Source organism: Camelina sativa, chromosome 9, assembly GCF_000633955.1.
Source record: "Camelina sativa cultivar DH55 chromosome 9, Cs, whole genome shotgun sequence".
NCBI lineage: Eukaryota > Viridiplantae > Streptophyta > Magnoliopsida > Brassicales > Brassicaceae > Camelina > Camelina sativa.
The window spans coordinates 28,033,765-28,049,752 of NC_025693.1; the positions used below are offsets into that span (position 1 = coordinate 28,033,765).

The 15,988-nt window shown below is 38.3% G+C and overlaps 2 protein-coding genes across 3 annotated transcripts; both read right to left on the reverse strand.

Moving 5' to 3' along the window:
- LOC104712668 (myb-related protein 308-like) lies at positions 1,449-2,622 on the reverse strand. Its single transcript, XM_010429615.2, has 3 exons — positions 2,336-2,622; positions 2,088-2,220; positions 1,449-1,988 (listed from the first exon to the last, which is right to left on the reverse strand). The coding sequence occupies exons 1-3, from the start codon at positions 2,373-2,375 to the stop codon at positions 1,562-1,564; spliced, it is 600 nt and encodes a 199-aa protein (XP_010427917.1). The 5' UTR covers positions 2,376-2,622; the 3' UTR covers positions 1,449-1,561.
- Positions 3,070-6,738, reverse strand: LOC104712669 (multicopper oxidase LPR2-like). Of its 2 annotated transcripts, XM_010429617.2 has the most exons (5): positions 6,628-6,738; positions 6,242-6,513; positions 3,954-5,078; positions 3,539-3,868; positions 3,070-3,451 (listed from the first exon to the last, which is right to left on the reverse strand). In XM_010429617.2, the coding sequence occupies exons 2-5, from the start codon at positions 6,488-6,490 to the stop codon at positions 3,398-3,400; spliced, it is 1,758 nt and encodes a 585-aa protein (XP_010427919.1). In that variant the 5' UTR covers positions 6,491-6,513; positions 6,628-6,738; the 3' UTR covers positions 3,070-3,397. The 2 variants fall into 2 exon arrangements, with proteins under 2 accessions (XP_010427919.1, XP_010427918.1); XM_010429616.1 differs by lacking the exon at positions 6,628-6,738 and having other exon boundaries at positions 6,242-6,621.

A 15,988-nucleotide genomic window follows, 5' to 3' on the forward strand; every position in this document is an offset into this window, starting at 1 on the left:
TTCATAATATTTAAATTTGTAATATAAAAATATGGCATATAATTTCTTTTGACTATTTTACCAAATTTAAAATACTTTTGGAAAAATAGTTTTGAACAGGTTGTACAAATAAGTATGAAACGGTAATGCATTAAATAAGTCATATCGGTTTAAAGTTTAAACAAAAGAAATAAAGGTTCAACTACGACGTCCAGATCGACCGCGTCCACCATGCATGTCCGTGACTTCTGCATCCTCCATAATAACCGTTAGCAACTTGAAAAAATAGACAACATTATCTCTTAGACGTACGTATTTGGAAGGTTTGACTGGCTGGTTTCGTAAATTTTTTTAGTCATTTGCAGAAACAAAATATCTACATTGTAGTTTTTAATAAGGCATGTGATTGTTGCTTTCTACATCCACACACAACTCTCCACTGGCCTCATTAGATTCCTGACATTAATTCATCAATCACAATATAAACTGCCACACAATACTGAAGTGAAATATAATAGTGGAATCCACTTCATTGATGGTTGTAGATTCTGAAATAGTAGTAACAACTTTAATGGTTCTTTATGATAAATAGTGGTCCATTTTTCTCAGCAAACAATCTTCTTTCTACTTGCCACACATTCATTTTCTTTGGTCATACAGTTCTGTTTAATACTAAATGATGTTTGAATAGCGGTTGTACAAAGGTAATTTACTTCCTTTTCGTTTCACGCACCATGTGCAAATAGTTTAAACAAAATTCAATTCTCTAACTGATACAAACACAATAACATTACAATTTGTATTCTAATGTAATTGCTGCTCTTTGTTCCTATCTTTTTTTTTTTATGTCAGTACACTATATGGTTAAAGACATCTTTATCTACATGAATTTCTCATTCATTTTTTTTTTTGGTCAAAGAAATTTTCATTCTTTTGTAGCAATATTAACTCAAATTCTCTATATCATAAAAAAAAAAAAAAAATCTCAAATATGTTAACTGCACCAGAGTAAATCTCAAATAGAACGTAGCATTAATTCATTTTCATGGTGTTTGTACTAGCTGATGAGCTAATATTGGACTTTATAGCTTAGTCTCCATGCTTAAGACATCCTTAAGTTGATATACGTTTTCTTTTCGTTTTGTAAGTATATTAATTTGCTTCCTTTATATCTGTTGTAAGTAATTTTCATATTGATATATAGATTCCATTTTGCAAAAAGAGTGTTTTAGATTGCTTTTGCATAAAGAGTAAAGTGTAGTTTGGTGGGAGATATGAACATACTTGTCCATTTTAAGAGAGTTAACTAATGCTTCCCGTCAATGTGCACCGTATATTCATAGCTCCATTAGCTAATTTCTTGCAGCTTGATTGATCCAATTCAGTTGTGGTCGGTCGGTCATCAACGGTTTACTACTAGGTACTACTTACTAGTAATAGTTCCACTTCATTGAAAACGAAACCAGAAATTTAAGAGAATAGTTGTTCAACGAACAACCGGTCCAAATCAGGATTAACATATCTCTCTAGTGAAGATTATAACATTACATAGCAAGATGACTACAAAGAAGTACATAAATTTTCATTGGAATAGAATAAGCGTTTCTTGACCTGTTGAACCATGGTTAGAGGGTTCGCTAGAGTCCTGAAGACAACGACCTGGCAAATTAGAAGTCGGGGTCGGGATGAGACCGATGTTGAGGTCAGGCAAACGACTTTGTCCGGTACTAATACTATCCTCCGAGCAATTGGTACTTGAAATGGGTAAAAATGTTATACCACATGATTCGGATACCGAAGAAGACTGATCACTGATGATCTTGGTTTCATGTTCCTTTTGCGAGGACGACTTGAGGTAACGTCTGGAAATGTAGCTTGTGTGATGGTGGAGACGATGATTGGTTGGGTCGATTCCCATTTTGATGAGCTTCCTCTTTAAGTAAGTTTCCCAATGGATCCTAACTTCGTTGTCGGTTCGTCCAGGCAATCTTCCCGCTATCAATGCCCATCTGAAAAACAAAGTACCATCAAATTTTAACTGTCACCTATCATTCACATTACATTCAATTAATACTAAACTAATGAAGATGAAGAATGAATAAAAGAACCTATTGCCAAGAAGTGCATGAAGCTTGAGGATGAGGTCGTCTTCATCTTTTGAGAAGTTGTTGCTTTGTTTTACTTCTGGCCTCACGTAGTTTCTCCCTCTCAATCGACATCTCTTACCACGGTGTTGCATTCCTTTTAAGAAAAAAGAATAGGGATCAAATTTCACAAACTTAAACTCCAGCATGTATATGTGATCTATGAATAGCAAAAACACACAATTGTTACTGTTTCAAAAGAAAATAGTTACCTGAAGGGGAAGAGAGTGCGCGGAGGGGGATTTTGTTCATGTCCTTATTCAAAGTGAGCTAGATTGGTACTTGAGTTGTGTTTTTTAACTGTTGATTGATTGTGAGGTTGTTTGCGAGAAGCAACTGATACACATATATATATATATATTGGAATGGATGATAGAGGATAGAAGGTTGACTTGGACTGGTGGGTTGAGAGAAGCGTGCATGCTATAATCAAAATATTAATGAACGAGGAAGAACAAGAAGAACACATCAACCTTGTTAATTGGTCCTACATTTTAGAGGTTCAAACAAATAAAATTTGGTCCCATATTTGTTCATTTCCAGTAGATATTATTACTAAGGTAGTAGTGTTTAAAATGTGGAAATATGTCGCAATCCAGATCTCGCTCTTATCCACATTTTCATTAAAATATATGTATGGATATTTTATAAAATAACAAATATACAGTATATGTGATGTGTATGGATGGTATCAAATAATAGATTCACTACAATATATTATCAAGCAAGAATGAGACAAAGAAAATATTTAGGGAGTGGCTTAAAATCAATTGGATGTATTATTTGATCAAGATGAGAAATTTCCAAATGATAGAGAAATAAAACAAATTAAGAGAAATTAAAACAGGAAACCATAAGATTAAAAGAAGGAGACAGATTGAAGAGTGTAGTTCAGAAACAGATAAGGGAGCCACATAAGCATTCAATTAGGAATTTGACTGGTGGGTAGGACTTATGAATTTTTTTTTCCATTTCACTCACCTCTCTTCCCTCTCTTACACTTACCACCACCTACCACCACAAATCAAACATCAAATAAGAAGCAAATTTTCTTTGTTATTGGGCCCGTTAAATCCTGTAAACGTTAGGCCAAAATAGACTAACCAGTACTGTAGGGAAAAAAAATATCAATAAGATTTTTTTCGATATTTATGTAGTCTCAATCTAAATCAATTCCTTTGTATTCTAGACATGATCGCATTCGTAATCCTAAATCGTATTCTTTTGAAGTTTGGAACCATTTAGCATTTTGTTGAGAGATACTCTTGTTCTCATCACTTAACCATCGCAAAGGGCCTCATCATCATATTGTCTTCGTGATCCAATATCTGCAATTCAATAAATTGTATTAGTTAGTCCTAAAAGAAAAAGCTCAAATAACATTATCAAATTTTAATATTTTTTTACTAGCTTACGTGACAGTGGTAGACATAGCCTGGCTTTTGAGTAGCGTCGAAGGAGTAAGAATCGTTGGAGTGAATGTAAGAAAATCTAACGAGGATCTTCGTTACATGTCCCGGCATCATCTTGAATACGTTCTTCCATCCCCGCTCGTGAGCCGTCACCGCGGTTTTGTTCCCAATAGCGTACTTGTTAATATTGCACTTAACGGCGTCGTTTCTCTTGGTCATGCAGTCCGTGAATTCCTCAGTCTTCACCAACGCCGTTTGCTCCAACACTTTGAACAATCCCAAGTGAATGTGCAACGGATGGTTATCCTCAGTTAAATTAATCACTTCCCACACCTTCATTACATGAACTTAAAAATATCAAATATATGAATTAGACCGTTATAATTAAATTGTGTGACATATATTAAAATATATATACCTCGCTGGTGCCGATTTTAGGAGTTTCTGTCACGGGAGCACTATAGGGCAAACCGTTGATGTATAGATGCGTTGGCTCGTCAGCGCTTGATACATACTCGAACATGGCGATGTAACGTGTACGTGCGGAGGTTGATATGTGAGCAGGAGCGTATTCGATTAGCTTCTTCGGAATGGTCGATGTGTCATCTTCAGATTTGTTCTTGATTTTAAACTTCATGACTTTGCTGTTCTCTTCCGTGACTGGATCCCCGGAAGGGTAAGGATAAGGTGCATTGTTGGCTAGTATTGCTGTTTTCGACTTTGATTTCGAGAAGTCAACAACAACATCGATGATCTCTGATGGAGCGAGGAGAACCGTTTTGGCCCGTACCGGTTTCGATAGATATGCTGAATCTGAACCGACGACGATGAACTCGAGACCGTTGGAGAAGAAGAAACGGAAGAACCTTGCGTTGCTAGCGTTTATGATTCGGAATCTGTATTTCCGACGGCGGACGGTTAACCGCGGCCAAGCTTTCCCGTTGACGATGATGGCGTCGCCGAAATACTCTGGCTGCCATTGAGGATGAATTGAGGGGTTGTTCCCGGTGGCGTTCATGTAAATGGAGCCATCTTTACGAAAACTTCGGTCAAATATGACTAGAGGACGATCGAATTCTCGGCCAGTGGGTAACCGAAGAGGCGACTCAACAGACTTATGGCGGAGAATGTAAGCACCTAACAAACCGGCGAGAAGGTTGACTCTAGTCAAACCAGCAGCGTGGTCATGGTACCACATGTTTCCCGGTTGTTGCTTGTTGACGTAATGCGTATTCTTTTTGGTCCATTTGGATCCTGTCTCTTTGAAACCAGCGGTGAACCATGAATCAGCGTTACCGTCGCTGGTTGGTTCGTGGATGCCTCCATGCAGGTGAACTACCGTGGGGATGCCGCCGTGTTTAGGGATGGCCGGGGAGATTGTTGGATCCCAAGGGAGGATATGAGTTGAAGGGAGGTGGTTTCGCCACGTCACGTAGGTGTCTATGCCATAAACAGCTTCTATTGTAGGTCCTGGAACTGTTGCCTTACGCTTCGATGTACCGTATGCGAACACTGGCGTGGCAGGCAAGTCTCTGTGGAACTTCTGCACTTAAACAATAATTTTAACTCATATCAGTGACAGTCTTTGAGAGCTTTCAAAATTCAAATCATTGGATTAATTGGCAGTGTAATTAAATAGTTTAAAGAAGCAGAGCATAATTAGCTAGGCCAAAGTGGTAGAAAAGCAATCATAATTATATACTTAGTGGATACTAACTTTCTATATAATAATCATTAGATTTTATGATTTTCTTAAGTATAATTGATCGAAAAACAGAATTGAAAGAGCAAACGATATTAAATTTGACTAGTGGTAAAAGACACTGATTCGTCAGTACTAAAACATTAGATGCTTTTCTCAAGAGGACAAATAAGTGATATAGGACAAACAAGAGTGGACAACACAAGGTGAATCTATTCTAATTCACTTTACCAACCAAGAGCCGTAGCCAACTAAAAAGCGACTAGTTTCACTAATCTATACGATTTCCAATATTTAATAAATTATTTTTTAGGTATTAATGAGTTTAGATACAAGAATCAATATCCATCTGGTGAAGGGCAAAGTATATTCAAGAGGACAAGACGACGAGTGACAAAAGAATGAGCATTGATTCGTCGGGTCGACACTTCTACTATAACATTATTGTTATACTTTTTTTTTTCTCAAGACGACAAATAACTGAGGGGACAAGAGTGTGAACACAGGCGAATCTATTCTAATCACTTTACAACCTAGCTAAGAGCCGTAGCCAAGTAAAAAAGCGATTAGTTTCACTAATCTATACGATTTCGAAATTTAATGCTAACGTTTGTCACTAACGAGAACAGGTTTAACATTAATTAGTATATTTATTTGGCCAACAAATCTTTTTTTTGGTATTGCATGTAATATACAGGTGTATATCACTAAATGGTGGATATATGCATCTCTATCTAAATATTTTGGCCATTTATAGCTTCTGGACATAAAAGGAAGATGATGTGTCTTCACGATCTACTGTAAATCAAAATTTTCAAACATATACCAAAAAAATCTTCAAGAAAAAGAATGAATGAATCGAAATAAGAAACGACTATACAGACTGTAAATATTTAATTCAATCATACCAAAAAATATTAGCTTCAAGAAACCAAATAAGGAAACAATGAGAGAAAAAAAAAAAAGAAAGAATCGAAATGAGGAATAAGGTAAGAAAAAAATACCCATTTTTTGAAGAACATGCCGATGTGAAGAGATTTGGGTTTGAGAACGCCGTTTACGGAGTGGAAGCCATGAAGAGTGGGTATATGGGGAAGGTTGTCAACGAACATCTCTAGCTTCTGGAGATTGAACAGTCGCTCCTCTTGCTTCTTGCCTCCTGCGTCGGCGTCTCCGGCTACGAGCCATGTCATCGTTACTATTAGCAGCAACATGCCTCTGGTCATTATCCTCCGAGAAGGCATAGGCTCCATGCCTCTTTGTCCTAATTCACGAGCTGTCGAAATATGAGAAAAGTCAAGTGTGTGTGTTTGTTTTTGTATGTATGGAATACTCAAAAAGTTGAGGAGAGAAAATTGAAGAAGTTCTTTGGGGTTTTGCGTATTTATACATATAATGAGTGTGCGGTGTGAAATAAACTTTGTCACTCTTTGCTTTCCGATCTCTTGACTCTTGAGTCGCTCCTTTCTTTAGAATTTTGTTTTTTCCAATGGGTTATTAATAAGTTGGCTAAGCAAGATTTGTATTATTGACTAACTTAATGTGGTGAGAAATAAAACTCGTCGATATCAAGACTTTCCATTAAAAGTTGTACTATTAAGCAAAATATCTTATATTTCTAGGGGGTGTATTCATCATATTCAAACTAGGATTTTGGAAAATTTGTGATTTTTTTTTAAAAATCACTTGTTATTCAACTTAGGATTTTAAAATTACTTCTCAAATCCAATGTTATTCAATATGAAATATGTTAAAAATCATTTAAAATAACTCATAATCTTCTGTTATTCAATCAACAATTTATAAAAATCATATCAAATCAATTATTATTCAAAACATAACTTTTTTTTCTTCAAGAAAACGATTACAGTGATTTTGGGAGATTTTGGGTACTTTTTATAATAAAATCCTGTTGAAAAAATCACACCTTCATAAATGTGATTTTGAAGGATTGGTTTAAAAAAAAAAAAAAATTTACGTAAAGAAAGAAAAAGTCAGCAAGATAACTTGGATTTGAAAGTTTTTGTCAAAAGAGTCACATCCATAAGCTCCTCTACCAGCGTAAACAACGTAGCCGATCATTTAACCACCGTAGTTAGGAACGCCAAAGTTGGCAATGGCTGCATCATGCTTAGAAGTTAGACTGCAAAGATAGTTAAGACGCTCAAAATGAACCCAACTTGAACCAAAATTTTTCCCAATGGAGAGCCCAAAAGCGTATATATAAATCAGATAGGCCCAAATGCTATTGAAGTAATATCAATGTCATCTACACTGCTCACACGATCGATCAGTACCGAGTTAGAGGCAATGGTACAATTGTAAACTTTGGATATTTGATGGTTTCTTGTTTTTTTTTTTTTTTTGCAAAATTCCCTTTAATTTATTTATGTATTCAACTAGTTTACTTATTTGCATTTGTGGATAAACGAGTCAAATTCTTTATTTGTTACAAATTGGAACGATAAATACTTTTAAACTCTTCTTGATGTTACTACAGTGAATAACTATCTAGAATGATTACCCCCCAGGTTTGATTCGTCTTTGGTTAAGCAGAAATGACAGTTTTGATGATACATATTGATAATTTATAAGAGATATATAAGGAAAGGATAGGGATGTAAATCATATTAACCTAATGTCTCCTCTGTACATTGTATATATATTGTAATACTCTTCTCATTGGAATACAACACAACATTCATCTTTCTATATGGGAAACAACTACAAAGACAATCAGTCTTGGTCCTCCCAGCAGCAGCAGTCTAACTCTCAACCACGCCAAGGCCAGTCCCGTGGTTATCAAGGCAAGTGTCAACTTTGTGGAATACATGGTCATAGTGCTCGAACTTGCTACCAACTCTCGCAACATGGAAATTTCTCTCCACGGGCAAATATGGTAGCAGCTTCCAACTATGATGCGTCGCCTTGGCTTCTAGATAGTGGCGCCACACATCATGTTACATCTGATCTGAATAACTTGGCGCTACACCAACCATACAATGGTGGTGAGGATCTCACTGTTGCGGATTGCACAGCTCTTAAGATTGCTCAAACTGGTTCAACTCTACTTCCCACTACTACTCGTCCTATTGCATTAAACGACGTTTTATATGTTCCAAACATAACAAAGAATTTAATCTCGGTGTATCGGTTATGTAATGCTAATAGTGTGACTGTTGAATTTGCTCCCGCTTCCTTCCAGGTGCAGGATCTTCAAACGAGGGTCCGGTTGCTCCAAGGCAGGACTAGACAAGAGCTCTATGAATGGCCAGTCAACATTGCTCCTCCGATGTCCTTCTTTGCGTCTCCCACACCAAAGACTGATCTCCGTAGTTGGCACTCGAGACTAGGTCATCCTGCATTCTCAGTTTTAAAATCACTCATCTCTCAGTTTTCTTTACCTGTATCTGCTTCTTCGCAACAGTCATTACCATGTTCTGATTGCTATATGAATAAAAGCCATAAGCTTCCCTTTCATACCAACACGATTGTGTCGACTCATCCGCTACACTATATCTACAGTGATGTTTGGACATCACCAATATTATCTATTGAGGGGTTCAAATATTATTTGGTTCTGGTTGATCACTATACACGGTATGTGTGACTGTATCCACTCAAACAAAAGTCTCAGGTGAAAGAAGTTTTTACCCGGTTTGTCGCTTTGGTTGAGAATCGCTTCAACCATCGTATTGGCACTCTTTATTCAGATAATGGAGGCGAATTTGTGGCTCTCAGGTCCTTCCTCTCGTCCCATGGTATTGCTCACTTCATAACGCCCCCACATACTCCCGAACACAATGGGGTGTCAGAACGCAAACACAGACATATAGTTGAAACTGGGCTCACACTTCTCAGCCAAGCTTCTATGCCTACGGAGTATTGGAGTTATGTATTCTCCACCGCAGTATATCTTATCAACCGACTGGTCACACCGGTTCTTCATGGAGATTCTCCGTTTCATCGTCTCTTTGGTATGCAGCCAAATTATCTTAAACTCAAAGTCTTCGGTTGCTTATGCTATCCGTGGCTCCGACCGTACACGAAGCACAAACTTGATAATCGTTCTCTTCCCTGCGTGTTTCTGGGTTACTCACTCACACAGAGTGCGTATATGTGTTTGGTACCAAGCTCAGGTCGTGTTTTTGTGTCACGCCATGTGCAATTTGTGGAATCCACATTTCCCTTTGCAACTCCATCGACAAATCTTCCATCACCAGAGTCTCCCGAGTCCGCTAATACCACTGCAATCCCAATTCCTGTCCAGCCACACCATGTTATCCCTCCGACGGTACAACCGTCGCTATCTCCGCCGGTCCATCTGACTCCAGATCAATCTGTGCCCGTGGCGCCTACTCCGGTGAATTCATCTTCCTCTGTCTCGCGACAATTATCGAATCCATCGTCGAATTCAATACCGCAAAGCCCAGGTCCGTTACCCGATTCGGGCCTCCTCCCTGATTCAGGCCCAATATCCAATTCCGGCCCATCATCCTCATCATCTAGTCCACAACAAAGCCCATCTCCCACATCGTCTTTGTCGAGTTCCTCTTCGTCGTCTGTCCCTTCTCTGTCTCCGTCACCGCCGCCACCTCCGAACAACCACACCATGACGACGCGTTCCAAGAACAATATTCACTTGCCCAACCGCCGCTATGCACACACATTATCTCTCCCTAAACCATCTATTCCCAAGACGGCGGCTGAAGCAATGAAAGATCCTAAATGGCGTGCTGCGATGTTAGAAGAAGTAAATGCTCAAATCCGCAATGGCACACATGAATTGGTTCCCCCCACCCTGGCTAAGAATGTTGTTGGTTGCAAGTGGATCTTTACTATAAAGTATCTCCCGGATGGTTCGATTGATCGCTATAAAGCGAGACTAGTTGCCCGTGGTTTTCATCAACAACCGGGACATGATTACACGGATACTTTTAGTCCTGTAATCAAATCTACAACCATTCGCGCAGTACTACAGGTTGCAGTTAACGAGGGCTGGCACATCAAACAGATTGATGTAAATAATGCCTTCTTGCAGGGTCGGCTTCATGATGAGGTATACGTGGCTCAGCCACCAGGGCGGTTGCTAATGCGGCTTCTGAACTTCGGTGGATCATCTCCCTTCTACAAGAACTGGGACTTCGGGTACCTGCAAGTCCAGTCATTTACTGTGATAACCTGGGTGCTACACACTTAGCTGCAAATCCCATTTTTCACTCCAGGATGAAACATCTTGCCTTGGACTATCATTTCATTCGAGATAATGTCCAGGCTGGTACACTACGCGTCGCTCATATATCTACTCATGATCAACTTGCTGATCCCCTAACAAAGCCACTTTCAACATCACGGTTTCAAGAGGTCGTTTCCAAGATTGGAGTCACGAAAGCTCCTCCATCTTGCGGGGGCATATAAGAGATATATAAGGAAAGGATAGGGATGTAAATCATATTAACCTAATGTCTCCTCTGTACATTGTATATATATTGTAATACTCTTCTCATTGGAATACAACACAACATTCATCTTTCTATATAATTGCCATAGTATTATTATAGACTTTGAGCATGTCCATGTTTTGGTGTTGATAGTCAAAATTGAAGATGTAACATGTGTTCAAAGGATGAACTACTTCAGAAGAACAGAGTACTGATTCAAGAACAGAACATCAGGAAGATTATGTCGGTGTTTAACAAGCTAAAAGAATTATACAAGAGTAGAAGGTGCGAGAAGCTTCTAGAAGAACAAAGAGTTTCATGTTTACAATAGGAATGTAAACATAAAGAGGGAAATTTCCTATATCATAAAGAAAAAGGAAATTGTCCAAATCCTATTAGGTTTAGAATAGGAGAAGTCTTAGTTCTATAAATAGGGTGCAAAGGCTAATTGTAAGTCTTAGCACAAACAAGGAAAAGTTAACCTAGCTTCTAAGTTTTAGTCTTTAAGAAATAAGAAGAGCTAAGAACTTAGAGAGAGAGCGTGAGGGTTCTTTTAGAAGAGTCTTGAGAGATTAGAAAATTGTTTAGAACAAACTTGTAAACAGATTTTCTATCAATCAAAGAGAAGTTTAAAAGAAACCTTTGTTACATTGATTAGATCACAAGTTCTCATACTTTCAATTGGTATCAGAGCGGCACTTGTTCAAAATATTACGGGTGAGTTCCTGCGGACAAGATGGAGAGCTACGGAGATCTGATCAACAACAATAAGGTGGTTTTGGATGATGGAAATTATGGATTTTGGAAGTCAAGGATCAAGTCCATAATAGGAGGCATTGATCGACTTGCGTGGAAAACTGTTCTGGAAAAGTGGGAAGAACCTACGATCAAAGATGAATCAGGAAAGAGAATTCCAAAGCCCGAATCAGAATGGACTGATGAAGAACAAAAGAAATCGAAATATAACTCGCGAGCTTTAAGTGCAATTCATTGCAGTGTTGGGAGGAAGCAGTTCGATTTGATTCAGGGTTGCGAAACAGCAAAAGAAGCATGGGATATCCTCCAGATCCATTATGAAGGCACCACCAAAGTGCAGAGCTCAAGAAAAGACATGTTAGCATCAAGATTTGAGAACCTAAAGATGGAGGATCATGAGTCGATCTCAGATTTCAGTTCCAAGTTGAGTGCATTAGCACAAGAGGCCTTAACCCTAGGAAAAACCTATAAAGACCCGAAATTAATTAAAAAGTTTCTAAGATGTCTTCCATCTAGGTTCATGGGGTATAAGACAGCTTTAACTGTATCTCATGACTTGGATAATCTCAGCTATGGTGAAGTGGTTGGAATGTTACAGGCACATGAGATGGAGCTGAACGGAATCAAGAAACCAAAAGGCATAGCCTTAACTGCAAGCAAAGATACGACTGGTCAAGGAGAGGAGGATACTGTAAGTCTGCTGGTACGAAGGTTTGATCGAGCATTGAGAAGGATTGAACAGGGTCAAGGACAAAAGAAAACTACCTTATTCAAAAGAACAAGTGAAGACAGAAAAGCTGATATGCAGTGTCATGAGTGTAAAGGATATGGACATTTTATTCGAGAATGTCCTTCAAGCAAGATACGAGAAGCAAAGTGCACAATTTGCAAAGGTACTGGACATACACATGATTTATGTGTGAGTAATTCTAAAACCAAGAAAGAGAAGTCCATGATCAGTATTGAGAATGAATCAGATGATGATAGCAGTAGCGAGGAAGAGCTTATTAATCTGGTGGCAATGGTCGGAATCACTAAGTTTGAGAATGGGGAAGAAGTAACTGATTCAGAATCAGAAGGGGAAGAGATTCTTGACATTGTTCAGAGTTACAAAGAAGTACGAGACACACTCATAACTCTAGGAAAGGAGAACCAAGAATTAATAAAGGAAAAACTTCGTCTTGAGGAACTGATCGTGACTTTACAAAATGAATTAGAGGATGAGAAGAAGATTGCTAAAGACTCACTAGTTTTGATGAAAGAAAAGTTGGTGTTATCTGCGAAAGCTGACAAACTAGAAGAGCAGCTGTGTAAAGAAAAAGAAAAAACTTCACAATTACAATCAGATTTGGATCAGCAGCATAGGAAGATACATATGTTTGCAGGCACCAAGCAACTTGATAAAATCTTGAGTTATGGAAGAACTGAGAAGACTCATAAAGGGCTTGGGTTTACAGATAATGGAGGAGCAAAGTCACAATTGACTAAGTTTGTGTCTGCTGGAGTATATCAGTCTGAGAAGGAAACAACCTCGAGCGTGTCTAGAGAGACTATGGGATGTTATTTTTGCGGAAAGGTTGGACACTACAAGCGATTTTGTTACAAATTTTGGGAAAAAGTGGGTACACTAAAACGTCAAGGAAGGTTTTTCTGGAATGGGATAAGAAGACAAGTGTGGATGAAGAAAACTGATTTATATCAATCGAATTTAAAAGTGGCTTCTGGATCAGGATTCAGGTGCAGCATGGCAATGATTACTAAAGAACAAGTTGACTCAGAACCTTGGTTTTTTGATAGTGGCTGCTCAAGGCATATGACTGGAACCAAGGGTAACCTACAACATGTCAAGAAATTAAAAGGAGGTACAGTGACTTTTGGAGATGGGAGTCATGGTTTTATTCAAGGCAAGGGTACAACATGTGATGCTGAGCTTCCACAACTTGTGAATGTATACTTAGTACAAGGACTGAGAGCTAACTTGATAAGTATAAGCCAGCTCTGTGACGAAGGCTTATCTGTGTTGTTCACAAAAGTTGACTGCAAAGCTATAGATGAGGCAGGGAATGTCAAGTTGTATGGTGTAAGATCTGGAAACAACTGCTATATGTGGGAAATGGAGCCTATTAAGTGTTTCAGTGCTAAAGCCAGTATTGATCTTTGGCATCAGCGACTAGGGCATATGAATACAAGGAATCTCACTATCCTTGTGAACAAAGAGATAGTACGAGGAGTACCAAAACTTAAAGGAGAAGACAATATGGTGTGTGGACCGTGTAATCATGGAAAACAGGTTAAAATTCAGCACAAAAAGGTACCGGATGTTCAGTCCAAATCGGTTCTGGATTTGATTCACATGGATTTGATGGGACCAATGCAGGTTGAAAGTCTAGCAGGAAAGAAGTATGTTTTTGTGTTGGTTGATGACTATTCCAGGTACACTTGGGTTCGATTTATACGAGAGAAATCTGATACTGTGGACAGTTTCAAGATTCTAGCTCTACAATTACTGAATGAAAGAGGAGGAATAAAAAAGATAAGGAGTGATCATGGTGGAGAATTTCAGAATGAGGCTATGAAAGATTTCTGTGAGCAACAAGGGATTGTACATCAGTATTCAGCACCAAGAACACCACAACAGAATGGGGTTGTTGAGAGGAAGAATAGAACTCTTCAGGAAATGGCAAGGGCAATGATACATGGAAATCAGGTTCCTAAAAAATTCTGGGCTGAAGCTTTAAATACTGCATGTTATATAATTAACAGAGTTTATGTAAGAAGAAACACGACTAAGACACCATATGAGTTATGGAAGGGCAAGACGCCGAATCTGAGTTACTTTCATGTGTTCGGCTGCAAGTGTTATATCTTGAATGATAAAGATTATCTCGGGAAATTCGATTCTAGAAGTGATGAAGGCATGTTTCTTGGATATGCAGAGAGTAGTACCGCATTCAGGGTTTATAACAAACGGACTGGTGTCATAATGGAATCAGTTAATGTTGTGTTTGATGACAGGTCTGGTTCTGTGGGCAATGATGATGATTCAGATAGTGATACAGAACCAGTAGTTGCAACTAAGACACGATATGATAAATCTGAGGTAGAAGTGCCTGTTTCAAAACCAGAAGGATTACAACTTGTTCACAAAAATCATTCAGCATCTGATGTTATTGGAGATTTGAATGAAAAGATGAAGACTAGAGGAGTTAAAATCGATTTCCAAAAGATGACAAGTTACTTTACAGTTTTGGAGACAGTGTTCTATGAGTGTTGTGTGTCGATGATTGAACCAAAGAATCATGTAGAAGCTGTTCAAGATGATTTTTGGATTATTGCTATGGAAGAAGAGCTTGAACAGTTCGAACGGAATGATGTGTGGGAGCTAGTGCGAAGACCAATAGATGTGAATATCATTGGTACCAAATGGATTTTCAAGAATAAAATTGATGAAAGTGGTGTTGTGGTTCGCAATAAGGCTAGATTGGTAGCACAAGGATATACACAAATTGAAGGGATAGACTTTGAAGAAACCTTCGCACCAGTTGCAAGACTAGAGTCAATTAGGTTGTTTCTAGGAATGGCCTGTATCCTAAACTTTAAGGTTTTTCAGATGGATGTCAAGAGTGCTTTTTTGAATGGGATTTTACAGGAGGAAGTTTATGTTGAACAACCCAAAGGGTTTGAGGATCCTATCAAGCCAGATTATGTTTATAAATTGAAGAAAGCTCTTTATGGGTTAAAGCAAGCTCCAAGGGCTTGGTATGAAAGGCTAACTAGTTTTCTTATGGAGAAAGGTTATGCTAGAGGAAGTGTTGACAAGACCTTGTTTGTCTTAGAACAAGATGATGACATCATGATGGTTCAGATTTATGTTGATGATATTATTTTTGGTAGTACATCTAAGAAGCTAGTGGATGCTTTTGTGGGTAACATGACACAAGAATTCGAGATGAGTATGGTTGGCGAACTCAAGTACTTTTTGGGACTACAAATTACTCAGTCTGATCAAGGAACGTTCATTTCACAAAGTACTTATGCAAGGCAGCTTCTGAAGAAATTTCAGATGGATAAGTGTAAAGAAGCCAAGATACCTATGAGCACATCTCTGAAATTGTCAAAGGACATTGATGGAAAGGAAGTAGATGTCAAGCAGTACAGGGGAATGATAGGAAGTTTGTTATATCTCACTGCTAGTAGACCAGATTTGAGTTTCAGTGTTGGAATGTGTGCAAGATATCAGTCGAATCCAAAACAATCACATCTAGAAGCAGTCAAGCGGATCATTAAATATGTAAGAGGGACTGTTGATTTTGGAATTTGGTATTCTAAAGGCTCTAATCAGGGTTTAGTTGGGTATTGTGATGCTGATTATGCAGGAAGTGTGACAGATCGAAAGAGTACTAGTGGAGGATGTTTCTTTTTGGGTAATAATCTCATAGCATGGTTAAGCAAGAAACAAAATTCAGTGTCTATATCTACAGCTGAATCAGAGTATATAGCAATGGGAAGTTGTTGTACTCAGTTGTTATGGATGAAACAGATGTCAGCAGATTA

Bases quoted from the DNA above. Each gene is read 5' to 3' on its own strand.
- LOC104712668 (XM_010429615.2), bottom strand. From the start codon at position 2,375: ATGAACAAAATCCCCCTCCGCGCACTCTCTTCCCCTTCAG. The intron at 2,221-2,335 runs GTAACTATTTTC...TTTTCTTAAAAG, and splicing joins CGCACTCTCTTCCCCTTCAG to GAATGCAACACCGTGGTAAG. The intron at 1,989-2,087 runs GTTCTTTTATTC...TTTGTTTTTCAG, and splicing joins CATGCACTTCTTGGCAATAG to ATGGGCATTGATAGCGGGAA.
- LOC104712669 (XM_010429617.2), bottom strand. From the start codon at position 6,490: ATGGAGCCTATGCCTTCTCGGAGGATAATGACCAGAGGCATGTTGCTG. The intron at 5,079-6,241 runs GTATTTTTTTCT...GTTTAAGTGCAG, and splicing joins GCATGTTCTTCAAAAAATGG to AAGTTCCACAGAGACTTGCC. The intron at 3,869-3,953 runs GTATATATATTT...CATGTAATGAAG, and splicing joins CTAAAATCGGCACCAGCGAG to GTGTGGGAAGTGATTAATTT.